Source organism: Strigops habroptila, chromosome 8 (genome assembly GCF_004027225.2).
Source record: "Strigops habroptila isolate Jane chromosome 8, bStrHab1.2.pri, whole genome shotgun sequence".
NCBI classification, from domain to species: domain Eukaryota; kingdom Metazoa; phylum Chordata; class Aves; order Psittaciformes; family Psittacidae; genus Strigops; species Strigops habroptila.
In genome coordinates this window covers 18,288,061-18,314,032 of record NC_044284.2, presented here as the reverse complement: position 1 = coordinate 18,314,032, position 25,972 = coordinate 18,288,061, and the positions used below count along the sequence as shown (strand labels likewise).

The 25,972-nt window shown below is 42.8% G+C and overlaps 1 protein-coding gene across 9 annotated transcripts; it reads left to right on the top strand.

Annotated features, from left to right (window-relative positions):
* Positions 1-811: 811 nt before the first annotated feature.
* Positions 812-25,183, top strand: SERPINE2 (serpin family E member 2). Of its 9 annotated transcripts, XM_030496094.1 has the most exons (11): positions 867-932; positions 10,574-10,639; positions 15,096-15,370; positions 16,571-16,690; positions 17,840-18,067; positions 19,136-19,333; positions 21,824-22,022; positions 22,166-22,266; positions 23,297-23,383; positions 23,927-24,010; positions 24,515-25,183. In XM_030496094.1, the coding sequence occupies exons 3-11, from the start codon at positions 15,115-15,117 to the stop codon at positions 24,550-24,552; spliced, it is 1,311 nt and encodes a 436-aa protein (XP_030351954.1). In that variant the 5' UTR covers positions 867-932; positions 10,574-10,639; positions 15,096-15,114; the 3' UTR covers positions 24,553-25,183. The 9 variants fall into 9 exon arrangements, with proteins under 9 accessions (XP_030351956.1, XP_030351957.1, XP_030351955.1 ...); XM_030496097.1 differs by lacking the exon at positions 16,571-16,690 and having other exon boundaries at positions 823-932; XM_030496095.1 differs by lacking the exon at positions 10,574-10,639 and having other exon boundaries at positions 843-927.
* Positions 25,184-25,972: the final 789 nt, after the last annotated feature.

Sequence of the window (25,972 nt, the reverse complement as noted above, 5' to 3'; positions counted from 1 at the left end):
CTGTCAGTCAGTGTTAAGATTCACATGTGTTTTCAGGATTTTCAGGACAGCTTCTGTCCTGTCATGCTGCCATGGCTGTGCCCATGCTGTTACGCTGGAGCGGTAGCTTGCCTCCCTCACATCCCCCCTTACATAGTTTGTGAAGAGTAAAGCCCCAGCATCACAAGAGGGATCAAGGTCCTAGGCCACTGGCACGTTTCCTCACCCTTGCTGCTAGAGGACATGGGTGCAGTAGTCCCAGCCATGGGGAGCATGCAGGGAGGCCTGGGTGGTGAGAGGAGGTGTCCCTTTGGCCAAAATCCTTGAATCTCCCACAACATCACTGCCACGAAGGGGGCCTCATGGTGTTGGAGGTGGCTGCAGCCTTCGGCCTTAGTGATGCATCCCCTCACTACCCTGCTCCATCAGCAGTCCTGCGAGGCTGAGCCTTCTCCTTTCGGCACCACGTCTGCCTTCACCTCCCCTTCTCCCCTCCCCTCGCCCCAGAGAGCAGCCGGTGTGGCTCGGCAGGGACGCCGGCGCGACCAGGGCAGGGGCACAGGCGAGGTGGCAAGCCTGGGGCGAGGGGCCGCAGCCCGCCGTGCCCATCACGATGGGCCCTACAGTGCCACAGGCGGCATGGGGTGCCGCCGCGCCGCCCGCTTGCAGCCCGGCACCCCGCGGGCCGGCCGAGCTGCCCCCCTCAGACGGGGTCGGCCCTGCGCTTCCCGCCGGGGCTCCCTCCACCTTCCCGCTCTGCCGCGACGGCCGCGGACAGCTCTGCCCCGAGGCGGGCCGCCGCGGGGCTCGGCGGAGGGGCGGGCGGGCGGGTGGGGCGGGGCGGGCCGCGGGCCCTATAAACGCCGGGCGCCGCCGCGCTCCGGCTGAGCGGCGCGGTGCAGTGCAACGGTGCCGCGGCGGGACCAGGCTGTGAGGCACGGAGGGGAGGTGAGGTGAGTCAGGGCCGGCCGGCCCCTGCGCCGTTCTGCTGTGGGCGGGAGGAGGAGAAGGACGGCGCGGCGTGGGGCGGGCCGGGCCGGAGGGCCCGGAGCAGACGCCCCGAGAAGGAGCGGGACCGGGCGTTGCGTGGGCTCTGCGGGGCGGGTGGCACCCAGCGAAGTTTCCCTGTTGACAACCGGGAGGCTGCTGGCCGGTAATGGTCGATCCGGCCGCGTTACCCCGGGTGCCTGCGGGCTCTTCGGTGTGCTTCGCCTGTTACCCGCTCCCACAAGTTTCCCAGCGCCGGGTGCGTGGCGCTGTGGCGTGAGCGGGTGGGGAGCTGCTGCTTTTTCCTGCCGTTTCGGAAGCGAGGTGGGTTTTCCCCCCCAACAAGAAGCGAGTTTCCAGGCTGGTAGCCTTGCCCTCTGCCAGGGCCGGCCCGGCTCCGGGGGGGAGCGCCTGCGCCCCTCTGCCGTGGGCTCCATGCGGTGTCCCCGGCGCTGCATCCCTGCGCCAGCGTGGGAGCCCGCTCCCCAGTCACGGATGCGAGAGGTGGCACTTCCCAAGCATCAGCTTCATAGCAAAGCTTGAAAACTCGAAGTTACTGACTTCATTAGTGTCTCCTGTCCTCTATGAGGGAGAGTTCGCATTCCATGTACTAAACACCCACCAAGAATTCCTAATTCACTTAGTAACCGAGATTTCCTTTGCATATCGAGTGATGGAGAAATAGAAGTATTTACCTCCATTGCAGTTCAGGGAGGAAAGGGTGTATATATTTTGTTATTGAAACAGGATTTGGATAGTGCTGGTGACATCAAATTGTGTGTTGAGGCAGAGAACTGCCTAAAACTCTTATCTTGAATCTCGAATAATGTGGTAGCATGCTTCATGTAATGAGTTCTGGGAGGATTGGGAAATGCAAAGTATCTCACCTCAGGAGAGAGTCTTTTGTCTCCTGGTTAAAATGGTGCTCGGTACCTTGGCTCAATGTTGTGCAACACAGGAGGATCTCCACAGAGAAAGAAAACCTTTGGAGATACCATTGTGCTAGCAAATAGCTGTTAAAATGTCAGACTTTCCTTAAAATTTGTGCATATCTGCTTCTGGACTAGAGGCCTCAGTGTGATTAGTGTGATTTACTTCTCTCCCCCTTCCTCATGCCTGCAGAATATTCCGAAACATGGTTTGGTTTGTGGTTTTAATTGCATTCTTGGGCAACTTCCTGAAAGAGAAACCTGGCAGACTGATTTTTTTTTCTTTTTTTTTTTTTTTCTTCCAGTGCAGTGAAAAATGACCTCTCCTTTCACTTTCTCTTATGTGAGCATAGTAACATCTTACCCCCTGCTCTCCACAGGAATTCATTAGAAATGTGGTTTTGTAGGGGCTATTCACAAAACATATGTAGCTGTAAGCTACTGTCATGTAGCTTCGAAATAGGGGAGAAGCTGCAGAAATCCATGAGCAAAGTGAAAAGCAGCTGCGTGCCTGCGAAGCCATCAGATGAGTCTTTAAAGCATGTGAGGTGAAGACCAACACAAATAAAAAGGCAGGATGATTAAGTAGACTGAATCAAGTATGTGTAAGATGTGCTAGCTTGGAATCTTAGCATTTTATGGGGTGTGATTATACCTGTGAGAATAGCAGCTGTTTGGCACAGGAGTAAACTTTGAGTAATGAATGCTAGTCCACAGCTTCCTTACAATTGTGGACAAGTTGTATGTCAGACAATCTGTCAGCAAACTTCGTTAGATCTCGTAAGATGCTGAAAAGCTGCTTATGTGGACGTTACCCTTGCATCTGCTACCTAGGCATCAGGATGTTATAAAAACTCTGCTTTGGATGGTGATGTGGCCATCACTGTAGACAACTGTCTATATATAGCTTTATGTACCTCATGTGGGAGGTGATATAAACTCATGTCAGTACAAAAAAGAAAACAAAGAAATCTGCAGTGGATTTTGTCTCAAGGTGTATACACAAGTGTTGAAGCTTCTGTTTGGTGTTGTCATTGACAACCAAGAGAATAGCATGTCTTAGTGGCATGCGGAGACTTTTAGTGTGGGTCTCTAAATTGCACAGCCAGAAATGTGTTCCAGTTCTGAAGCTTTGTAACAGCATACTCATACTGTTAGGCAGGAAAATGTCAAGCAGCAAGCCCAGTTAGCCTGCACTAGGCATTTTTAGACTAGATTGAAGAGTGTGTGTATGCATATAAAGATATAAAAATAACCACTTCACCTTACTGCTAGGAATTAAAATGGAGACATGTATAAATTATTGCATCTACAGTAAGGAACAGTTGGTTCAAAGGGAGCTCTGGCTAGAGACTGGTGTATCAAGCTCAGTATCTACCTGGCTCATGCAGCTAGTTGTGGCTTTTGATTCTTGCTAGGCAACTGCAGTGTTCGTACTTGAAAAAGCTGAGGCTCAGTTTTTCTTGGAAGCTAGAGTTAGGGTTTTCTGGACTGCTTGGATTGCTTAATCACAAGCATGCATGAGAGAGCATGCTTTTGTAATATTAATTGGGGGGAAATCCAGCCTAATCATCAAAACACTTCCAGTTGGTTGATATGTTAACTGGATTCTACTGTTCTTTAGGGTCAAAGGTTTTATACATGGGAAGACATGGAAAAGATGGATTAATCATCACTAATCATGAAGTGTTGCTGGATGGAGTCATCTTTGTGTGCCTCCGGGCATACACCCAATTGCCTGTGACATAACATCCAAATCATGATTTACAGCAAAGTATTAGCCTCTAAGTATCATGTAATTCAGTGCACCTATAGTAACCATAAATGACTTTTGAATAAGCAAAGCGGGATAAAAGAATTACCTCTTTAGCTTTGGAGAGCAGGTAGCATGGAGTAGCCACTCACATACATGTGAATTTAGAAATTAACAGTGAAAATTAGAGAACGATGAAGATAGATATAAAAAGGTGGGTTTTTTTATTAAAGTATATAGCTTCTGTGTGTGAAAATGAGAGCTGAATATGTGCAACCGTGTACATGTTCAGGTGTGTCTGCTCTGTGCTGATTAAAATGATGGAGTTGGAGGAGACCAGAAAGAGGTGAAAATAAAGGTCGTAGCATTCTACAGCTGTAGCTATACAAAAGTTTAGGCTGGCATGTTATGGAAAAAAGCTGTCCTGTGCTCTGCTTTTGCCTGTCTCATCTTTAGTACTAGAATAGAGTTCATTACTCAACTACATGAATACTTCTGCAAACACAGAGGTCTGTTGTGTCAAACAACTGCTGAAGTTGGAGACAGTGATCATGGTCAGGAAGAGGAAGGGCAATTTCAGTGGCAATGCTAGTATAAGCCATACTTGGGTTGTTTGTCGTGGCCTTGAAATACACTTAAGTGCTAACTGAAATGCTTTATTTATCCTTTAGTACCTCTTCTTAAGCGGTGTGTGTGGAAACATGTGAGTCTTGGCAGCTACTGTATCTTGCCTGTGGTTTGGTGTTCACCTTTAACAGCCATAAAGATGATTCTGCTTATATTTGCAGGCTGAAATCAGGAGGTGTCTTGTGCTGGGGTCTGATAAATATGCTGCAAAGCAGTTTAAGTATGAAAGCATTTTCATCTGTGGATTGATCTTCCCATGGTGGAAATCTCAATCTTGCTGACCATACTTGGCAACATGATGTAAACCATGTGCTTCACGAAGCCTACTGTTCTCTTCTTGGGCTTTAGAAACAGTGGCCTGAAGTTCTTTTTAGTATCTTGGAATATAACAGCAATTATGGAAGGCATCAAGACTGATTACCAGCAAGTTCTGAACTCGAGACCCCTGCTCAAGGCTGTGTATATGTAGTGGCCTCAGCATGCAGGTAGAAACTGCTTGCTTGTGAGAAATGTTAGTTGTCAACAGACTAAAAGCTACAGTTGTTAATCACAGAATTGTAAGGGCTGGAAGGGACCTCTGAAGATCGTCTGGTCCAAGCCTTCCTGCCAAGGCAGAGTCACCTAGAGCAGGTTACACAGGAACATGTCCAGGTGGGTTTTGAATGTCTCCAGAGAGGGAGACTCCACGACCTACCTGGACAGCCTGTTCCACTACTCTGCCACCCTCAGCGTAAAGTTCTTCCTCATGTTGGGGTGAAACTTCTTGTGTTTTCATTCATGGCCACTGCTTCTCCTGTAATAGGCACCACTGAAGAGAGTCTGGCACCATTCACTTGGCACGTGCCTTTGAGATACTTATATGCATTAGCGAGATCACAATGGGGTCTCCAGCAGTCCTGTTGAAAAATGTTGGTACATCTTAGCTCTCTTAGTTCAGCTGATGTGCAGATGATATGAATTCATGTTCATCAACTAGGTAGCTTTGACGAAGCTTCGATTTCTTCTTACATGCTTTTCTCATAATTTAACAACTTGAACTTTAAACTTCTATTCCTGCAGAAGGGCATGTTGTGGTATTTAGTGATGGCCCTCACTGCTTCTGGAGATACCTGTGTCGTCTGGTCTGAACTGCAAGTTTCTGCTGACCAAAGGTTTAGTGGGTTTTGAATTTTATGGTTTTATTTTACTAGGAGAGGAGGGGTAGTCTCTGTCATTGGCTCTGGTAGGTTACAGGTACAAAAACAAGAGGAGAACTGAACATACCTCTAGCTTTTTGTCTTTCATTCTCTTCTTACTTTACATCCTTAAGCGATATGAGAAACCTAATTTGGAGATTGGTGGATTTGGTAGCTGTATGTCTCTATTATGCTGTATACCTTCCTCCTCCATAAGGAGTAGTTCGTGTAGCTTTCTCGGCAATGAAGCAAGCTTGAGGCCTCCAGCTGCTCTGGCAACTCAGCTTAAGAGGCTGCTTTCCCAGCTAATTGCTTACTTCCTCTGCTGAGGTTCATCATCTGTGTTACAGAAAGTGATGGACTGTGCAGCGGCTTCTCAGCCAACGCAGCTCACAACTCAGCCTACAAACTTTCAATCTGAACTGAATCAGATGGCTTCATATATGAGGTCATGACCTGCTCTTGCAGGATTCTTGTGCAGTTCATACTCAGTTGTCCCTCTTTTCTATGGAAATTTAGGTCTTGCCTTTCCAGAAACCTGTAGTAAAACCAGTGGGATTAATCGGAAGTGAGGTCAGATTAACGAAAAGTGCATGTTTTCTTAAATACAGGTCTTCGAAATAGCTGCTAATTCTCTTATTAACTGGATAATGTAAGTCGTCTTGCAGATGGCTGAGAAGGTATCTATCTGAGTATACAGTGAAGTTTCCCAGCACAATGCTTCACTCTGGTGTTCTTACTGATTGTGATCCTTAAAAGCATCTGTGATTTCTCATGCTTTTGGGGTTGGCTGGTTCTGCTTCTGAAGCTGCGGGGTAGGGGGAAAATGAATATATGTAAACGCCTATATGCTGTAAAGAAAAATATAAACATCCTTATCCTTTTGGGTAACTCTGGGGCTAGTTCTGAAATGGTTGAGAGAAGGCCATTAGAAAACTAGTATCTAATATTTCTGTGAGCTTAAGTCTGTTATGGCGATGCTGCCCTAGAGACAGAAAATCAATATGCTTTTTTAATCATAAATGTTGATAACTTTAATCCTTGGCTACATTACACTTCAAGGGTTACATTTGTTACATATTATTTCAGATTAGAATAGCATTTCTAAACTTGCAGATAGGAAGTGGTTGATTATTAGTGTTGTACAGTATGATTAACAAATGAAAGGCTAGTCACCTATCACTCTGCAGATCTCCAACCACAAGTGAAGTAGACAGAGAGATCAAGAACACTGCTCTAACCAAGTATTTTGTCAGATGGTAGCATTCCTTAGATACAAATGCTTGTAAGTTTCAGGTCTTGGATATCAGCAAGTTTGAGTAACTACAAATTCTCATTATGATCAGAGAACAGGGGAGTTTTTCCAGTTTACTTCTGTGGTGGAATGAGTGTATCAAATACAACTGCGTAACTTTATTGAACTGCCAACACTGTTATTACCATAGCCTTACCTCTTGTAGGAGGAAGAGTAAGTAAAAACTTAATAATTTCAAGTAGGATTTCTTAAAGGCCACTTGGAAGACTGAGAGCCTGCAGTTTGGCATCCCTAACCAAAGCATGCATGTGGCTGGTATGTCCTGCCATCCCTTAGCTTCCCAGGAGTATAAAAATATTGCTACATAGAAACCCCTCTTTTCAGTTGTGCTGTAAACCCAGACTGAACCATAGAGTGTGGGATGATGGGAACTGAGCTTCATGGGGTGTTTTTAATAGGAAATACAAGTACCCCTTTTGTAAAGTAAACTAAACCTAAAAGGTGTAGAATCTGGAAGGCAAGCAGTCATCTATCTTCCACTCTACAGCAACTCACATGCTTTGTCAAAGCTCTACTGAACTTTTCACAATTAGCTTGAGGAATCTGCTCTATCTGTAGCTTTCATTATTTTTTTGCAAAGGTTTTTTTCTTCCTTTAGTGGTTCTCCATGTCTGAGTGTCTCAGATATTAGTATCTTAACCCTTCTGAAGAAGGATGTGTACTGGGAAGTTCACGAAGTTAAATCTGCTCCAAGCGCAGCTCTGCATGCAGTCTCAAAGTGGCCATGGAGCCATCTCTACGAGGCTATTTCTACTCTTTCAGCCTCAAATGTGCAGGAGATGGGGCATGTGTTGTTGGCCTGCAGACTAAAATTTACCTGGGGAGAGAAGGAGCAAGTTTCAGTTTGCTCTGCAGGGGTGTAGAGGTGCAAGTCCTGGTATCAGATGAGTTCTGCAACAAGTAGAAATGAATAAGGGTACTGGGTTTCCCTGTAATATCCTTTAAGGAAGGAAAGAAGGTCAAATACTATAGCGGAAGTTGGGATTAAGGTAAAGGTGATGGTGGTGAGGTACCAGCCATTGTTAGCCCAGCACCTTGTGCTGCTACTCCATAAATGTGGCCCATTACCAAAGAGTTAATACGCTGTGCCTTACTAATAGGAGCTGGCAATCCTGTAGGTTTGCCTTTGGCTCTTAGTGAGCCTGTACTTGCACAGTGAGTACTGTAATGTACAGTAAATGTGGGAACTGTGGTTCTATGAGGCTTTTCCACAAAAACTTGAAATGGGAGCCTGGTTTGTGGACCTGCTGCGAAGTTTTAGGCAAATGCTTTAGTTATTGAACCATCATTCCCTCTACTGGGGTGAATCCAGAGCAAGAGGGAATAGCCTCACTGCCATGTTGTGAAACACTCCTGTATTGCATCTTTTTGGGAAACTGGTTCTGCAGCATTAGTCACGATGGGCTGACTGTCCCATGCTGTTTCTTCATTATGTTAAAATAACCACATTGCATAAAGAACCGAAGATCAACAAAACCATTTCTTTATTAAAGGGACACCAGTAAATTAAAAACATAATTCTCTTTAATCTTCTGATACTGTAAGACTTGATAATAGATCTTAGAGAAGATTGTGGAAACTCCGCTTTAAATACAGGAGTAAATAACACATAGAAACTTTAACAATAATTGTAGAGCTTACCATAATGAAAGAACACAAATAAAATTTGAAAATGGTGGCAGAACTATAACGTCACAGAATTCTCTGTGCCCCCTGCTCTGTGATACCAGCAAACTCTGTTTCATGAAGCAGAGCTAAAGTTGTTGTTATGTATAAATGAGAGATGGAAGTAAAAGCAAATGATACATAAGTGTCTATGTATGTTCTTGAAACTCATAGTTGTAGTACAGTTACAACTAAGTGGTGAAATCAAAAGCCTGAAATCAAAAGTGTCTGGTCAATCTCACAGACCAGTTTTGTATCATGAAGTGAACTACAATGAACTGTCATCTAATACTGCAGAAGATACTGGTGAGAAAGTCGGTCTTGCTTATGAACTGGAGACACTAGTTGTGAGGCTACAGAAAGCTTTAAATGGAGCTTGTCTGTCTGGCCTTCATGCTGAAAGGAAACTCCCATGAAGCAGTGGTCAGGACTCTTCATAAAGAAGCACTAAACACTAAACTATTGGCTCATATGGGAGCTGTGCTTGGATAAAGAGATGGTTCCTATCGGGGCCAGCCGGTTTTTGAAGCTGGCGCTCTGCTGGGAAATTCCCCCTTGGCAAGGGAGGCTGGTTGGACACAGCTGAAAAGGAGGTGATCCATTTTGAAACAAACACAAATGCACTAATGAACTGAGAGAATTAGAAATAGCAGAGAGAGAATTAAAATTGAGAGAAGAAAGCCTCAAAACCAGTACCATGCTTCTTGCAGTTGTGTGCAACATTGGCTGTATTGCCTGAAGTCAGACCAATATCTTAACATACAAAATGTTTTTAAAATAACCTTCCAGCTTATCTCTGTGTGCAAGTTGTTTATCTCATGTTGACAGTAACTTGCTCCTCTTCTGAGCAATGTAAGTACTGAGCTGTTTAAAAGCTAGCAATCATCCTTTCTTAGTAATGCTCTGCATGTACTAAACCTTCCAGGTATTGAGTAATAAAAATCTGTTTTGTTATGTTAGATATTTTTAATGTGACCTGACGTGTTGATAAAATGTGGGGTTTATTTTTTTGTTTCTATGGGGATGTCTGGAGTTTTTTTCCTCACTTTAAAGCAGGAAGCACTGGAAAGAGTTGTTAGAAGGGAAGAGCCAGCCTTCAGGACATACCAGAAAACCTGGATGAAGAAGAAACATCTCTTACTTCTGTTGTAGAAGAAACCACTTCTGAACTTGGCTGCACTCAGACCATGGGTCCTGCTGCTCTGAACCTGAAAGCATGTTCAGATGTAGCAGAGGCCAAGCAGCATGGTAGGAGAGAATACTGAAGCTGAAGGCTTTAGGGTAGAAGAGGCTTAGGTAGAAGGGGAGTTGTGAACACCCATGAGGGGAGATGAGAAGCCTACCAAGACGCTTGAGCATTTTAATACACTGCCAAATGTGCATCATAATCTGAAAAACAAGACCCAGCATGTGACCTTCCCATTGCAACCAGAGTGGTCTCATTGCTTTGGAGAAACAATTGCAGTGCGCTCAGCCAGCTCCATAAATGACTGCTAACAAGTTTGGTTGAGTATTTATTCGGTCCTGCTGGAAAGAGTTAGTTAAATGCCTGAAGTGAAGCTGCTTTCTTTGAGCTCACATGTCAGTTGAAATAAGACTTTTAAATTAGTAGCACAGATGGCACTGACAAGGGAATATCAACATCTCAAACTTGAAGTCCCTCATTGTTTGTTCTAGGCCATGTTTCTCTGGGCACACAGGCTGCCCAGTGCCTGCCATGAGGGCTCAAGGGCTTTGAGTGCTTTGGGATCAATACAGCAAGACCAGCAATGCTGCAAGACTCTGCTTTTTAGTTTTACTCTGTTTAGCTGTGCTTGCTGCCATTTTGGTTACAGCTATTCACAGAAGTGAAGTCTGGTATCTAAACTTCCCTATGCTTGATATGTCTTCAAAGAAACTATAGAATCCATGTTGCAGCCGCAAGAATGCGCTTATATCTTATAGCTGTTGAAGTTGGGCTTCAAAATAAATGTGTAGAGATGTCTCATAGGATACAGTACTTAGTGCAGTTGGTACAGTTAGGTAAAAATCTATGTACAGGTCACTTTCTTCCCCAGTTAACTTCGAAGTGTTCTTGAGGCTCTCTAGGACAGGTCTTTTCTCCAACTCGTGCTTTACATCTGGGTTTTTTTTTTTTTTTCAGGTCATGATTTTTGACTCTGATCTTGAACCAAACATCGTTCTCTAGCTCTTGGGAAGAGTGCAGCAGGTTGGTCTGTCTCTTTCAAAATTGAGTCCTTCCTAAGCTAGTGCTTTCCTGTAGGAGGATCTCCATGCTCAGCAGCTTTTTGGGCCTGGGGCTGAAGATGTAACTTCTCCCTGCTCCACCAAATGCCTTTCTAGACCTAGATCAAATGGTCTGTATTAATGTAACTTTGCTTTTGTACCAAGCAGTTCTATAACTGCAGGCCGAAAGCATTTTGTCCTCTTTGTTGATGTAAACACTTCCATAATAACTTCAGCCAAAAACTTGAACTATGCATTATGTGGGTGATGTGAATAGCTGAGCCTAGTGAGAATTGAGTACACTGCCTAGTATGCATGAAGGTTAGTGTTTGCAACACTTGCTAGAGGCTGAGGTCATCCAGAGATTGGTAGCCTGAAGACATTTCATCATCTGTCACGAAACACCACGAAGTTACCAGTCTAAATAGGACACACTACAGTGTTTCCCTCCTGCCTTCCCCAGACCTCTGTACCTGACAGGACTATTTCAGCTGCTTAAATTAGGCTCTGCAGTCAGATACAGGTAGTAACTACTAATTTAGCATGGTGTACAGGACTTGGTACAGTGCTGTTCAGTGAAGGAGGGGGAGTAATGGAGTTCTTTGTATGCTTGCCATGGACAAGGCATCCCTCATACAGCTGAATGCATGACACATCTGTTTTGTTCAGAAACTTTAGGATTAAGAACTGGATTCGCATAACATTGCATTTGGGGGTTTTGTCATTTATAATTCTCTAGCTGCATTTCTCTGGGTCAGTGACAGTGTTTCCATTGTCCGTTTAGAAGTTTTAATTGTGAGATGTCCTTCCTGCAAGTTCACAGTCTAAGAAGTGGGCAGCCTACCTTGAAGAGGGATTTTTTAGTCCAGCAGCTTTCAAAAGCCCACGCTTATGTAAATGAGTTTGCCTATATACCTTCCTCCTTCTCAGTTAACTTATAAAAATATAAAGGTCATCGGCAAAGAAATGCCTAGCTTTTATTTTTGTTCGGCTTTCTGAAGCATTAGATTCAAATTTAACTATCTCTAAGTTTTTAGCTGCAGCATTATGAAAGCTTGTTGAAAGCTTGTTGGTATTCTGTATAGCAGGTCAGCTGTTTTCCATCCTACACATCCTACATCCTTTTGGATTTTTTCTTCTTGCACTGTACTTAAGCTGTTTCTTTCAGGATATGCAAATGTATGTCTTGTTACTGAACTGCATAGAAGTTGAATATACTTAAATCCATGCCAGAAGCATTAATAACATGAATGCCACTTCAGCTCAAAGATTAAATTAGCTCCTCAGTTAGCTGGTCAGACTATCCAGTGGGCATGGCACGGCCAAGAAGTGACTGCTCTAACCAATGCTGAATAGCAGTTTTACTCTTTTCTTGTGCTCAGAGCACTGCGTGACTTTGTTTCACTTACTGAGTAAGCATCTGCTGGAGATTGTACTCCAAAATGGAGACCAACCTGCCTAATGGCATAGTAGGAGGGAGAGGTAGGGCAAGTGTGGAGACTTCTGGGGAAACCAGGTGCAGGAGGTAATAGTTTTTCCCTGAAACAAAAAAAGCAAACCCAAAACCTGCAGCAGTGGCCTTGGGAGCAGAGTTGGGTGGTTCTGACAAGGCTTCACACATGTCATGGGGAAAATGGAAGGTTATTGGTAGCTGTCACCCTGAGTCTGTCAGGGGCTGTCACCAGTGAAGTACAAAACTTGGGACTTGCAATATATTGTGGTAAAGGCAAAGAAGAGAAATATCTAACTTCAATTAGGCTTGGGCAGGTGCAGTACATAAATGACAATAAAACATTGTTGTATTTGATTTCATGCAAGCGTCACTCCTGTCCTTGCCCTCATAATATACTTCTGGCCGTGTAATGTGTCAAGAGTAGATGCGCTCAAAATAGCCCAATCTCTTCTTGTTTGCTGTCTGTACCAAGTGGAGCTGCCTCAATCAAAAGCAGGGTTTTCAAACTACAGCTCAAATTGTGTGCTCTGGGATTGCAGTTACCTGTCACTATCCCTGGTCTCCATCACTACATGGGACAGGCTGTATTGCACCAGTGTTAACTGTTTATTTACTTGTAAGTACTAAGAATCTCTAGTAGCTGTGAGGTGTTTTTTGTGGATTCCCCCCGCCCCCCCGGGTACTAGGTAAAGGTAAAAGTCTGATTAATATTGGGATTAATAACTTGTTTAAACTGGTCCTTGGGCCTCTGGGCAGGGAGAAGAGATGGCCACCAAAGAAAGACCTTAAACAGCTTTTCTTGGAGTGGCAAGCCGCACTTGCCTCCTGCAAGGCAGCATTGCCATCAGAGTAGAGGTGCTGCTGGGGAGAGAGGGAAGCATTTCCCCTAAGAACAAAACTAGGGATTTCAGCTGCTTTGTTTGTGCTACCATCAAAGAACACTCCTTAAAGAATATTTTGTAACACTTTTAATAGAAACAGTACAAGTTCACTTTCCCTGTCAGGCTGCTGTTCTTCCCATGACTGCTTCCTGCTGTAACCAGTAGTGTGGAGTGCAGGACAAATCTAGGAAATGACTCATGTAGTAACCCCCTTCGGGGGTATTTGGGTTTTCCTCCTGGAGGTCTCAGCTGCAGTCAGCCAAATCCATTCTAGTTTTCAGACCAAGCTTGAGTAGTGCCAGTTGATGGCTGGTGTGGAGCTTCTTTGGAAGGAGTTGTGGAGTTACTTTAGTTACTCCAAAACTGCTTGGCAGATTAGCAGGTTGATGGGAAAGACTTAATTAGTGGGTGAGCTGTTAACCCGCTTTGTAGGGCAGCATTTTCACTTGCATAACTGAAATCAGTCCCACGTCTTCTGGTCACAGCAATACCAACACTTGGGTTGGGGGGAGAAAGATGCCTTGCCTCCTGTTGTTACTTTATGTTCGGCACTTGCTTTTTCTGTGCTGCAGCGGCAAATGTTGACGAAGCTGATTCTATGCCCTGAAATGGTGTAGAAGAAAGTGGAAGTGCTGTATTTGTTACTTTCAAGTGCTTTAGCACAGTGAAAGTACATACTATTAAAAGGCAGTTAAATGAATCTGTACAAACACCAGCTGGTTTCTGGTGATGGGGTGCTGCAGCATGGCTTGAATTTGCGGTGTAGGTAGGCTGTGCAGTGGCAGAGCTCCCTGGTGCCGTACGCCCTTCTGTGGGAGTGGGAGCTGGCTGTGAAGAACACCCAAGCCGAAACACCCTCCCCGCCTGCGCGCTGCGGCCGCCAGCTCGGGGCTATGGGAGGCAGAAGAGCAAGTGTGCAGTGCTGAGCAGAGGGCTCAAGGGGCGGAGACTCCTATTTTGGGGTTTTGCATGTGGTTGTATGCTTTCTGCAGCCTCATTTAGCCTTTGGTGAACAAGGGAACTAGTTAGCTCCTCAGCATGTTCAAGACTAACACCTAAATGTGCTCTTGGAGCACCAGAGTCAGCTCGGTGGGGGAACAGACTTGCTTGTTGGGCTGAAAATGGAAGTCAAGACTAGAACTGCAACTGAGATGTCTTAAAACAAAAATGTTGTGATGGAACCTCTGAAAGGTGAGCAGGGTACCTAATTTGATGAAATAGATCATTGCATGACTATTCTTCCAGGTACTTGTTTGCCCTAACAAAAAGGGGATTGTATAAACTTCCATGAGGAGGAAATACAGCCTTGTAGTTACTGTACTCAGTGTTTAAAATTTGGGCTTGGTTCTTTCTAATCTGTTGCTGAGAGGTCCTGAACAAACTGTTGCTGCTTGTGCCTCCTTTCCTGGGAGGTCATGGGTGTAACGATACTGCATTCTCTTAGGTGCTAATCTGCAGATGAAGGTTGGCCCATTTTGAATGTGAACTTCCTTCTGTACTCATTAGCTGCTGAATTTTTTTAATGGAAAAGCACAGGCTAAAATCGAAACTTAACCTTGCATTTTTAATATCTTAAAAAGTCTTCCTCTATATTCCTATCATGGAAAATGCTAGTTACACAGCCAACTCTTATTATTCTAGGCAGGTGTAAATTCCCAAACAGAAGGTCTGTTTGCATATGTATACATGCTTCTCTTCACTGCAGAAAATGATCTGTAAAATGTACTGTGCATCACATTTGTGGGTAAGGACCATAAGGCTGCTTAGCACTAATTTATCCTAAAGGGCAGCTTAAATAGAATGCTAAGACTCCATTTAACTGAAACACAAAACTAACTGAACTTGCGTGTGGTGGAAGGTAGTATCCCAGCTTGGTGGCTTTTGTCCTGTTATATGGTCACTCACTGATATCTGGCTATTTTATGGTTATCTCCTGCTTCTGGAAATCCCTAGACCTAAAATACTGGTAGCAGTAAAACACAGGTGTGATTCCCAGAGCATGTGCAAGACTTGCCTGCTCTTTAGGTAAATAAGAACTTAGGCTGAAAATGAAAATGCTGTGCTTGTGAAAGCTGACTTAACTTTCCCCTCTTGTTCTCTTGCAGGTATCTCCATCCAGAAATCATGAACTGGCATTTCCCACTTATCTTTGTTCTTGGGACTTTAACGTCTGTATGTTCCCAGTTCAGTTTTTATCCTCTGGAGGAACTTAGCTCTGATGTTGGAATCCAGGTCTTCAATCAGATAGTGAAAGCTAAGCCTCAGGACAATGTTGTTGTTTCTCCTCATGGGATTGCATCAGTCCTGGGGGTGTTGCAGCTGGGTGCTGATGGCAAGACAAAGAAGCAGCTGACAACTATGATGAGATACAGCGTAAATGGTCAGTGATTCCTAAGGTGGTTTTGGCTGTGGTTTGTCAGAATCCTCATGCTCTTTTGAGGTGGCTTTCAAAGTGTGGTAGATAGCATCATGCACCAGTTAACTTTGTTTACTGAAGCACAAACTGGACATGCTTGAAGTTAATTGGTAATTTGAGTGTGGACATGTACATATACTTGAACTGGCTTATAAGCAGCTTTGTTAATGACTTCAGGGCCCTGGCTAGAACTGCCTTCATCCTTGCTAAATTGATTTTCCAGAACAGCGTGGTTGGCAGTCCAGTGCCAGCAGTATGCAGGAAGGCTTCAGAACCCCGTTCCAGGCTGTACTAAACGGCCTTTAATGTGCCACTCGTAAATAACAGGGCAAGAGAATACATCTCATCACCACATGGAAAGCAAGGCAAACTCTAACCATACAATTGATGCTTTCACTTTGATGCTCCTCAGCTTTGCTCTTTTGTGTTTCTGCTGTCAGGATCCCTGAATCTGTAGTCCTTGTAGTGCCCTCTTCTTGAAACAGCTGTTTCTGCTTGTCTCTGTGCCTGGTACTGCATGCATCTGTGTTTATATTCATCTGCCAATGTCTGCCCTCGAGAGGGTGTAGGCTGAAGGTTCTTGCTGCTTCACTTTGCATGCTGAGTATTTTGTGAGTGTTTGCCAGCAAGACTTAACATCTTAGTGCCAGCATTCTGCCTTACTTCCAGGAATAGGAAACCCTCCAAGAGGTAAGTGCACATTTAAATCTTAAGCAGTATTGTCATATAACATGTTGTCCTGTCTTCATTTGCTTTGCTGTTTTGGTTCTGGGTTTAAAGCACAGCAAAATGATTTGTCAGCTTAAGATCTAAATGCTGTAGATTGAAATCTCTTCATGGGATAATCAACTTTGGGAACATCTGAATGCTCAGAAAAAAAACCTTGCAAAAATTTTGAAGAGATATATCAACTACTTTTATTTGGCCTGCAGGCTTCCTAGTCCTAGCTGTGAGACACAGAGGTTCTCAAACTCCTTAGAAGGTAGCCAATACCTCATTACAGGGATTTGGTATTGGGATTGCTACCTATCTCTGCACAAATCTCCTTTGCTCTTGTTCATGATTGCCTTGCAGTCTTTTGGCAACTACAGCAACTGCTTCTTTGGAAAGTTAATAGTTGGAAAGTATTTAATTTATCTTTAGCTGTCTTTCAATGCAATTTAGCAGCTGGAAGCAAAGAGGAGAGCCAGCATCATGAGACCAACCAGCTCTCCCCAGACCACCAGCAAGTGCTCCGTGGACCACCAGTGGTCCACAGAATACAGTTTGAGAACCTCTGTTATGGTATGTTCTCCAAAAAAATTTACCCATAATATTGGAGAGTGAACATGTAGAAATTCATACAAATGGTACTGCTAAAGCATTCATGATACATGAAACAGCAAAGCCATCTGAGGCTTTTTCTTATATGCAGCTACTAGAATAACGCTGAACTAATTTATTCCCTTCATATCCCTTATCTCAAGTTTGTCTACATAAGGAAGCAGTCTGGAAATGTTTTCTCCTAAACTGTTTTAGGAAGCAGGGGGAGCCCATTAATAACTGCTGTGAAAACAGCCACCCAAGGATTCTGTTCAATATTATGGTTGAACATGAAGTTGCTTGCCTGGCAATAGCTTCCCTGTGTAGACAAGCACTGATTCATAAGCCATAACAACAGGGAGAACTGGGTATGGTGAACATAGCAGTTCTTCTGTGCTACCATATGCATTGTCTTACATACAGTGAAGGAGGTAGTAAACACTTGATGATACAAGCTGCTTTCAGCTCCTAAGGATCTTGACTGTAAGCACTGGAACCTACTGCTTTCCTTTTTCTGTTTTTTTAAAGACAAGCTCATATTAAGGGGTTGACTCCTGCTTGTAGTTGATTTAGGCCAGGACCTAGTCTTTAAGGAAACAAAGACTTGAACCTTACCGTAGAAATCTTGACAGCTCCCTTTATTCCCCAATAAATGGGAAGGAAAGATGGTGAGAAAACAACTTTTGCTTTGCATTCTGAGGTTCAAGACCACCTGCAGGCTGGTGGCAGATGAGCTTTTGACTTTCTCACTGTCACAGAACTGGCAGGTAACCTGGGCTTATATGATATGAAATACACTTTGGAGCAGTCTTTGTGGAGGAGCGTGGTTAGTAGCTCCACACTAAGACTTGAACCTCAATACTACCCCCAGCACTGTTTGTAGCATTCTGAGCAGACAGCTAGAGGGGCAGCAGGCACCACAGTGAAGGTCATGGTTTTGCTGGGAAACAGTACCCCTCAGAAGAGAGATCAGAAATGGGTGTTTGGAAGGCCTCTTAGAATGCCTGCTTTGGTCTCCTTGTCTAGTCCAGCACTTGATGTCTGACTTTTAATGTCATTAATAGTTGCATATGAAGTAACTGTTTGTTCATCATCTTATTCTAAATTAAACTTGCTGTTCTTTCCAACTAGGAGTTGGTAAAGCGTTAAAGAAGATAAACAGGCTCATAGTCTCAAAAAAGAATAAAGACATTGTTACAATTGCTAATGCAGTGTTTGCAAAGAATGGCTTTAAAATGGAAGTGCCTTTTGTTACAAGGAACAAAGAGGTGTTTCAGTGCAGTGTCAAGAGTGTGGACTTTGAGGACCCAAGTGCAGCATGTGATTCCATCAACCAATGGGTGAAAAATGAAACAAGGGGTGAGTATTGGTGAGTGCTTTTTGTGCCTGGCAGGGTGGTGTCTGAGACTTATCAGATTTGGATGGAAATACTGGGGAAGATGGGGAGGTAGAAAAAGCTCTGCCTTGCAGCTAAAAACTGTCTTTGTGCTGGTATTAGTGTGATGTTTTAGAGCTGGTGGGCCAGGAATCTGCAGTCTCACTGCCCCAGTAGATGTGCCTGTCTGGTGGACTTAAGGGATGCGTATAGTCTGTGTGTATGTCCATCTGCCTGTGGGATTGAGGAACTTCTACTGTTCTCTGCCATTACACAGCTATTGAGAAATCCAAGCTCAGTTCTCTTGGAGCTATGCTTTCTCAAACATAAAAGATGCTTTCCAGTAACCCAAAGTTTGACCCAGTAAATCAGACTGGTGGAAAGCTGTAGAACAGTTAATCTTTTGTTCTTACTGCCCTAAAATCTTGCAAGATACAACCATGTTCTTAGGAATCATGTTTACTGGAGGATCTTTAACCTTGCCTGGACGGATGGTTCAGGCCTCTTGCCACCTAGTTGTTAAGCTTACATATGCTAAAGGCAGAAATCATGTATTGCAACATATTCATAGTCTAGGTGAAGTACATGTTTAGTATCTCTTAGTTAAAACCAGTGCCTCCTGGATGTGAGGAATGTGTTGATGTTGGATGTGGTATTTGTGAAATAAGACTGTCAAATTCTTTCTTTACCATGTCAACCAGTTTTGCATAGCGATGTTGCAAGCAGTGTGTGAATGGGGAAGTTCTTCAGCTAAAACTGTTACCACTGTAACATAGTCTTAGATCTGCTCATATGCTTGAAAGGGTAAGGCCCTATTAGTTATAGTGTCAGTCTGTCAATTAGCAAAATATGTTGGCTTTCTAATTATCCCAAAGGCTTACTTTATGACAAAGAATACTGTTGGCTTTATGACCCTCAAATGTATTTCCCCATGAGGAGCTGGCACACTTGCAGATCTAAAGAGGTCTAAAGTAATATGTGCTTCAGGTTCTTAATGAACAGTTGGCCCATGTTATGACAGCAAATACTCAGGCTTCCTTTATTTCTTCTAGGTATGATCGATCAGGTTGTAGCTCCAGACGATATTGATGGCGGTTTGACCAGACTGGTTCTAGTAAATGCTGTGTATTTCAAGGGCTTATGGAAATCGCGATTTCGACCTGAAAATACAAAGAAACGTCCATTTTATGGAGCTGATGGGAAGACTTACCAAGTTCCTATGCTGTCCCAATTATCTATCTTCCGCTGTGGTAAGCTCAGTAACTCCCACTGCCACTGGTTGTAAAATTTGCTTTTTTTCCTTGAAACCGAAACTAGAGTTTGTTGTACACATGGTGTTTAATAGTATTGCTTAATCCAGGTTATGTAGGAGGCTTTGCATTACAGAAGTATCTCATCCATGAGGTGTGGATGAGCTTGCTGTGCAAGGTATTTGACAGTTGCTTAAGGTTCAATACTCTGTCAAAGTGCTTGCCTTATTCTGTTGCCTTCAGAAAGGAAAATCTGAAGTACTCAAACTGAGAACTTTGCATGTTACTTAAGCTTTGCAGTAAGGAGAAATTCTTATTTTTTGTAAGGGATAAGAATAAAGGAAAACTGCCAACAAAAACAGAACCCTGAGGTTTATCTGGTGATGGGCTTTGTATGAAAGAGACTTGCATAGAATCAATCTATATGTTACTGTATAATAAAGAAATGGGACTTGCACAGTCCCCAGTCCTGTGGGACCCAGAAGAGCACAGGGTTAGTATGTTGGCTATATCTCAAGGTGTGAAACTGCTCTTCAAATTCAAATTGAGTCATAAGTGAAAAGAAGTTCAGCAGGTTCAGCTGGACTTCGTCAGAGACTCTCAGAGCTGACATAAGCAGCTTTGTGACTGGCAGTGTACTTCAGAGCTTCAGTGTTGCAGCCCTATGGGGATTTTATCAGTCAAAGCAGGATTGAAGCTCTGATTAAAAACTTCTGGTTTGTCCTTCCAAGCAGAGAGCAGCGCTGCCTGGAACTCGCTTCCATGTACATTAAATACAATCTGAGAAATAGGCCTGAGAATACAGTTTGCTAAAAAGTCAAAAACCAAGACCCACTGTGCTTATAAATGTCTAGTTTTATTGTCAGTAGTGCTCAACTAATATTAGTATTTATGTTAAACAGCTGTAACCTTGTCCCAAATCCATGTATTCAGAGCAGATGTGATGTAATACTCTAAGATAACTGCTGAAAGTGTGAGTTGGGTGAGGTAGGAAAGTGTATTCTACTTATCTGTGGAGTTTGAAAGAAGTTCATAACTTAAGATGAGCTTTAGCAAGGCTATCTTAAAGGCTTTTGAATCTGATGGTGATGGTGAAAGAAATCCAGTATGATGGCTTATGTTAAGCTAGAAAATCTATTGAAGCTAGAAAGGAATAAGAGAAATACTCAATCAAAAATGAGTCGTAAGTTGACAGTGTCTCTGGATATCTGAATGCAGGGCTTCTGCCTTATTTATGCTTGCAAAGGGGATCTTTAAAAGTTTAAATTTCTTAAGCATCTTAAATTCCATCAGTTGACTGTGAAGATGAACTCCCCTCCTGTTTTGATTTGCCTCAGTAGTCATGGTAGTAGCACATAGCAGACCAGGAAAGCAGTACCTCACTGTTGGACAGTTTACCTTTTGTCACTGTCCTGTAGATGACTTAGACAACCACTCTTTTGATCTGTAGGCCCCAGTCTGAGAGCCAGTGCCATAATAAAGGGAAATAATCAGACTGCCAAGTTTGACACAATTCCTGCAAAGTAAGCACAGTATTGTCAGTTTTCTAGCAGTATGAGCTCAGTCAAGGCAGGTTACATGGCCCTGGCAACAAGATTAAATTTCTAATGAAGATGTCAATTTTCAGCTTGGGCTGACAAGTGCAGACTTAGATGAAGAAATGGGAAAGATAATAAGATCTTATTGCTATCCAAAAACTTTCCCAGAAACCTGTGTGTAGTTGAACTGACAAGTTATCACTTGAAACTCCTATAAAAAGAAACTTTTGCTTTCCAGTCACATGCCAGAAATTTTACAGTAACCAAGGGGAACTTGGAAGAAGAGGGCTGCCCAAAGACAGTCTTCCTGGCACTTACTGTAACTCAGAGGCATTTCTGTCTGTCTCCTTCTCATCTAATTGGCCTCCTGCACTACCTCAAAGTGGCTGCTCTCCACTACCTTGAAGGACTTAAAGCTGCTTCCTAAAGAGATCCCTATTAAGCAAGAATATGAAGTAAATGCAAGAGACTGCTTTAAATAGGAGCTCCTCCAATAACTCTTGGAGGAAAAAGAGCTTGCCTACAAGATCTCTTTAGTTTGGAAAGATAGTCTGCTGTTTTTTATTGCTTTTTTGTTTCTCAGGGCTCAGCTGATTCTGGTACAGCTGAAATCCAACTGATTGACAGACCTGGTCATTTCTAACATGACTGGCTTGACACTGTGGGCTGATGAGGTTTGTCTGGTAAACAATATGCTTATCAAACTCAAGTGAGTATTAGCTTCATGGTGTCATCCTGTCTTTTTTTTTCTTTTGTCAAACTAGCATCTGTACAGAGCCCATGACACCTTTTGAAGGGCTGTCTAACAGGAAGGCAGGCAGTCTGTTTAGTCACTTTTTAGTCAGTTTTAAGATGTGAGCAAAACTTTCTAACAGACTCATATAGCAGTAGTTATCTATAGAGATTTAAGGCTGTAAGAATCATGGCTCATTAGCTCTCCTTATTTTTTTAGGCACTACAAGTACTCCGAATGAGCTGTGGTACAACATCATTGAACTGCCATATCATGGTGAAATGATAAGCATGTTGATTGCCTTGCCTACTGAAAGTACGACGCCACTCTCTGCTATCATTCCCCACATCAGCACCAAAACAATAGGAAGCTGGATGACAACCATGGTAGCAAAAAGAGTGCAGGTTATTTTACCTAAGTAAGTACTAGTATAATCCATTTCTCCTTCATGAAGTGTTTGGGGGTCATTTATTTATCTGCTCTGGTATAGGAGAAACAGAGGTTTTTAAGACAACTTTCCTGCATAATACTGATGCATTCCTTTTTGCTTGTTCCAACTAGATTTACAGCAGTAGCAGAAACGGACTTAAAGGACCCTCTGAAAGCACTTGGTATTACAGATATGTTTGACCAGTCGAAGGCAAACTTTGCAAAAATAACAAGTAAGTTTGGGTTGGTTGGGTTTTTTTGGGGTGGTGGTGGGTGGGTTTCTTGTTTTGTTTGACGGGGTTTTTTATCCATGGTGGTCCTTATTCATAGTTTCTGGCACTAAATAAAGGGCTTTATTTAACAATGCAGTTGTCTCTTTTGGATAAATGTTATCATGACATTGGAGCTAAGTTCTGTTTTGTAGCCAGCCAAGCATGGCTGCTTGCTCCTATTGAATGCTGCAATGGCTCTTTTCCCTTTGTCCTGCATTACAAGAGTAAATCATGTTGGTCAGCTTCTAAAGATTTGATATTACAACCTGAGGGTCTCAAGCACTGTCTAAAATCTATGGCAGGACTTATAACAATACCATACCTTAGACCATAACAAATATTGCAACTGCAATATTTAGCTTTTCCCTGAAGCATGTGTTCAATGACTTGAGCTGTAGGAAAGCTCAAGGACTACATTTCTGGTTTAGGGGACTGGACCAACCTAGAGCTGTAAATGAGGTGTAGACATTTTTTAACTCATGGCTCTTAAAATGTCATTTTATTTATGGTCTCTGCTTCATTAAATTCCCAGTCTAGCTTCTACAGAGAGATCTAACAAAAAAGCCTGCTTTGTGCTGGCTTAATTTGAAAACAAATTCCTGTGTTTCACTGAAAAAGGAAGGTGTCTAGGTGCCTTTTTTTTCTTGTCCTGACACTGAGATAAATGGGAGTGTAACTTAAATTCAGATAGCATATTTTTTCAGTCACTTGCTTAATGAAAACTAAAAATGCAAGTGAACACTTCAAATTTAAACCATGATCTAAGAGAACCTAGTAAATGGGTTAGGTTATTCCTTATTATTTGTAATTACTTAGTGACTGTATCCGAAGATATTACCAGTAGTGTTCTTCATTGCAACTTCAGGATTTCAGCAGGATTGTAGCAGCTTTTATTACTCTGAGCTATGCTAGCATAGCTGCTAGCTACGAGGTACTTCAGGACTCCTGCAGTTAGTTTTACTGAACGTGCTGTTCTCCTTGGGATTTTCAGGAACAGAAGGTCTTCATGTATCTAATGTTCTGCAAAAGACAAAAATTGAAGTCAGCGAAGATGGAACCAAAGCTTCTGCAGCAACAAGTAAGCATCTGTACTGCTAACTGTCAGACTCATGGAAAACTATGAGAAGGCTATACCACTAAGCAGAGATAGCCCACTTTGAGACCACTGCAGGAACGTGCTCTGTCATCAGATCAGTTGATGTATTTTATGCAATTTCTCAGGAAAATCCCAATTTGTCAGTATTGTTCAGACCACTGGTGTCCTCTAAGAAATGCTATAACAGGCTTACTTCTAGAGAGGTGTCTCCTAATAGCTAACACTTTGGCCACCAGTGTAGTGTTCTAGTAATCCAGGTGTTGAAAAGGACCAAGTTACTACATTGTTTGGGTGACAACCCAACACTTCCAGCTTTCTGTGGGTCTTCTGATGTGTCTTTTAGAATGGGTCCTGTAAGAATAACATGTGACCTGTGGGGGTTTAAATGTCCATGTTGGTAGGTTTTAGGCATTTATCTTTACCTGTACAAGCTTCTAGGATACACTAGGAAACTTCAATTGATAGAGTATATAATGTGTTGTGGTACTTGCTTTGTCTAACTTTAAACCTTATCTTTCTTGCAAGCTGCAATTTTAATAGCCAGGTCATCCCCTCCCTGGTTCATAGTAGACAGGCCGTTTGTATTTTTCATCCGGCATAATCCTACAGGTAAGCAGCATTTGTATGTACTTTTTTGCTTAGAAGTTGAATATCAGCATGCAATAGAGGCAAAGTCTGGAGCTACTGAATAACTATTGCTTTAAAAAGAAAAAATCCTACAAGAATATTTTTATGCCTTTAATATTATTTAGAATACAACTCAGAGTTCTCCCAGTTACTTTGAGTAACTCACCTACTTCTTGCAGTGACATGTGGATGATGTATGTGCAAGTTAGTAGGGAACAAGATGCAGCTGCCAGCACCAGGGGAAGAGCAGGCTCCTGGCAGTAATCCTCCTCCCAAGGCTCCACAGAGCATCAACAGAAATGTGTCTCTAGAAATACAAGCAGGCCACCTATCCAAACATAAGCTTTGCTGGGCTCACAAGCTTGAGGGAGGCTAGACAAGACTGACGGGATGGCTTGGCTGTGCTCTGTGGGCTTTATGCTTTCATGGAAAAGTTTAACTGTGTCTGCAGACTATGGTAATCCTTGTTTTCATTTCATCCTTCAGGTACAATCTTGTTTATGGGACAAATAAACAAACCTTGAATGTGGAGAAGACTTTCTTCAAGAAGTAAACACTCATGTGGCACACCCTGTTCTGTTAAATATTTTGTACACTACTCCTTGACTTCACTCAAGAGCTAGTTTTAACCACTGACTAGTTTTTGAAACAGGAGTCGATGTAGTTGTGGCTTTGTGGGGAAAAATAGAGATTGAAAACTACAGTATCTCTTCAAAATGTCTAAAAGATTCTCTAAACTACTGAATGGTTACCTATGCTAACAAACTTTTGAGCTTTTTCTGTATCTACTAAGAATTTTATGTATGGCTTTTGTGAGAGGATTTTAACGAAGAATGATAAACGTTTCTATTAATGTTGGTTTCTTCTTGTGTGTGGAAAAGGTCTAATTTTGTAGATGCTGCCTATCAAGATTACTTTTGGTTCTTGGGTGTCTTGGTACTTGGATATTCTTGGTAGAAATAGATTAAAAGTTCTAGCAATTTTTATATAGTGCATGTATCACTGAGAGTTTTAAAACTAATGTGGTGTTCAGTACACATCGCATTGTCCTGTCTTATTGTAATGTAAACTTGTCATTGCTAGTATACACTTTCTATTGGATTTAAATTTTATATTTGTTTTTGTACAAAGGAAAAATAAAACTGCATTATGAACTGTCAATGTTGTGGATCATGGATGTGCTGATGGGTATTTGGGTACAGAGCCCTGTGAAGTACTTGTTTGAGATTGCCTTCTAAGGAAAGTGAAAGAAGGGTGGGTTTGAGATTATTTTTTTTTAATTTTTTTTTTTGCGTGTGTGTTTGGGGGCTTGAGTATTTTGTGGTATTTTTACTGCCTGGTGCTTATTGACTTCAGCAGAAGAGATATTCTGCTGTGGATGAATTATCCATAGGTTCAGTATCTGAAGAGTAAACTTTATTTGCTATGCCCAAGTTACTGCTAAAACTGCTGTGTGAGGACATCTCGATACACTTTTGGGGTGTTTCTTCCTGCTTGTTATATGTAAGTTGCATGCACGTTTGCGTGTCCTCAGCCCCTTATAGGACTCCCCTGAGTGCAAAACCCTTCAAAAGATAAGCAGTAGATCTCTTTGGCTTATCACAGATGGTTCTTTGTTTGCAAGCATGTTGTGTTGCTCCTGTGGCAACAGAGGGATTTGGATGGGGAAGGTAAATTTCTGCTAATAGCTGCTCTCTTAAGGGCACATTGACAGGGAGAGGAGGCTGGCTGATGTGGTCTGTGGTCCTGTTCTGTTTGGCAGACTTAGCCCTGGTGTAAATAGATGACTACTGCATAAGCTGGAGGATGAATGAGCATTGAGCCTCTTCATCAGGTAAGAATACAAGATGAAATGCAAATGCTTCCAGCAGGAAATACCTGATCTGTCATGGATGGCCAGTCATAACCCAGTACAAAACCCAGGATGAGATCTTGCTATGTACT

Bases quoted from the DNA above. Each gene is read 5' to 3' on its own strand.
- SERPINE2 (XM_030496092.1), top strand. From the start codon at position 9,647: ATGTTCAGATGTAGCAGAGGCCAAGCAGCATG. The intron at 16,691-17,839 runs GTATGTTCTCCA...CTTTCCAACTAG, and splicing joins GTTTGAGAACCTCTGTTATG to GAGTTGGTAAAGCGTTAAAG. The intron at 22,023-22,165 runs GTAAGTACTAGT...TGTTCCAACTAG, and splicing joins GTGCAGGTTATTTTACCTAA to ATTTACAGCAGTAGCAGAAA.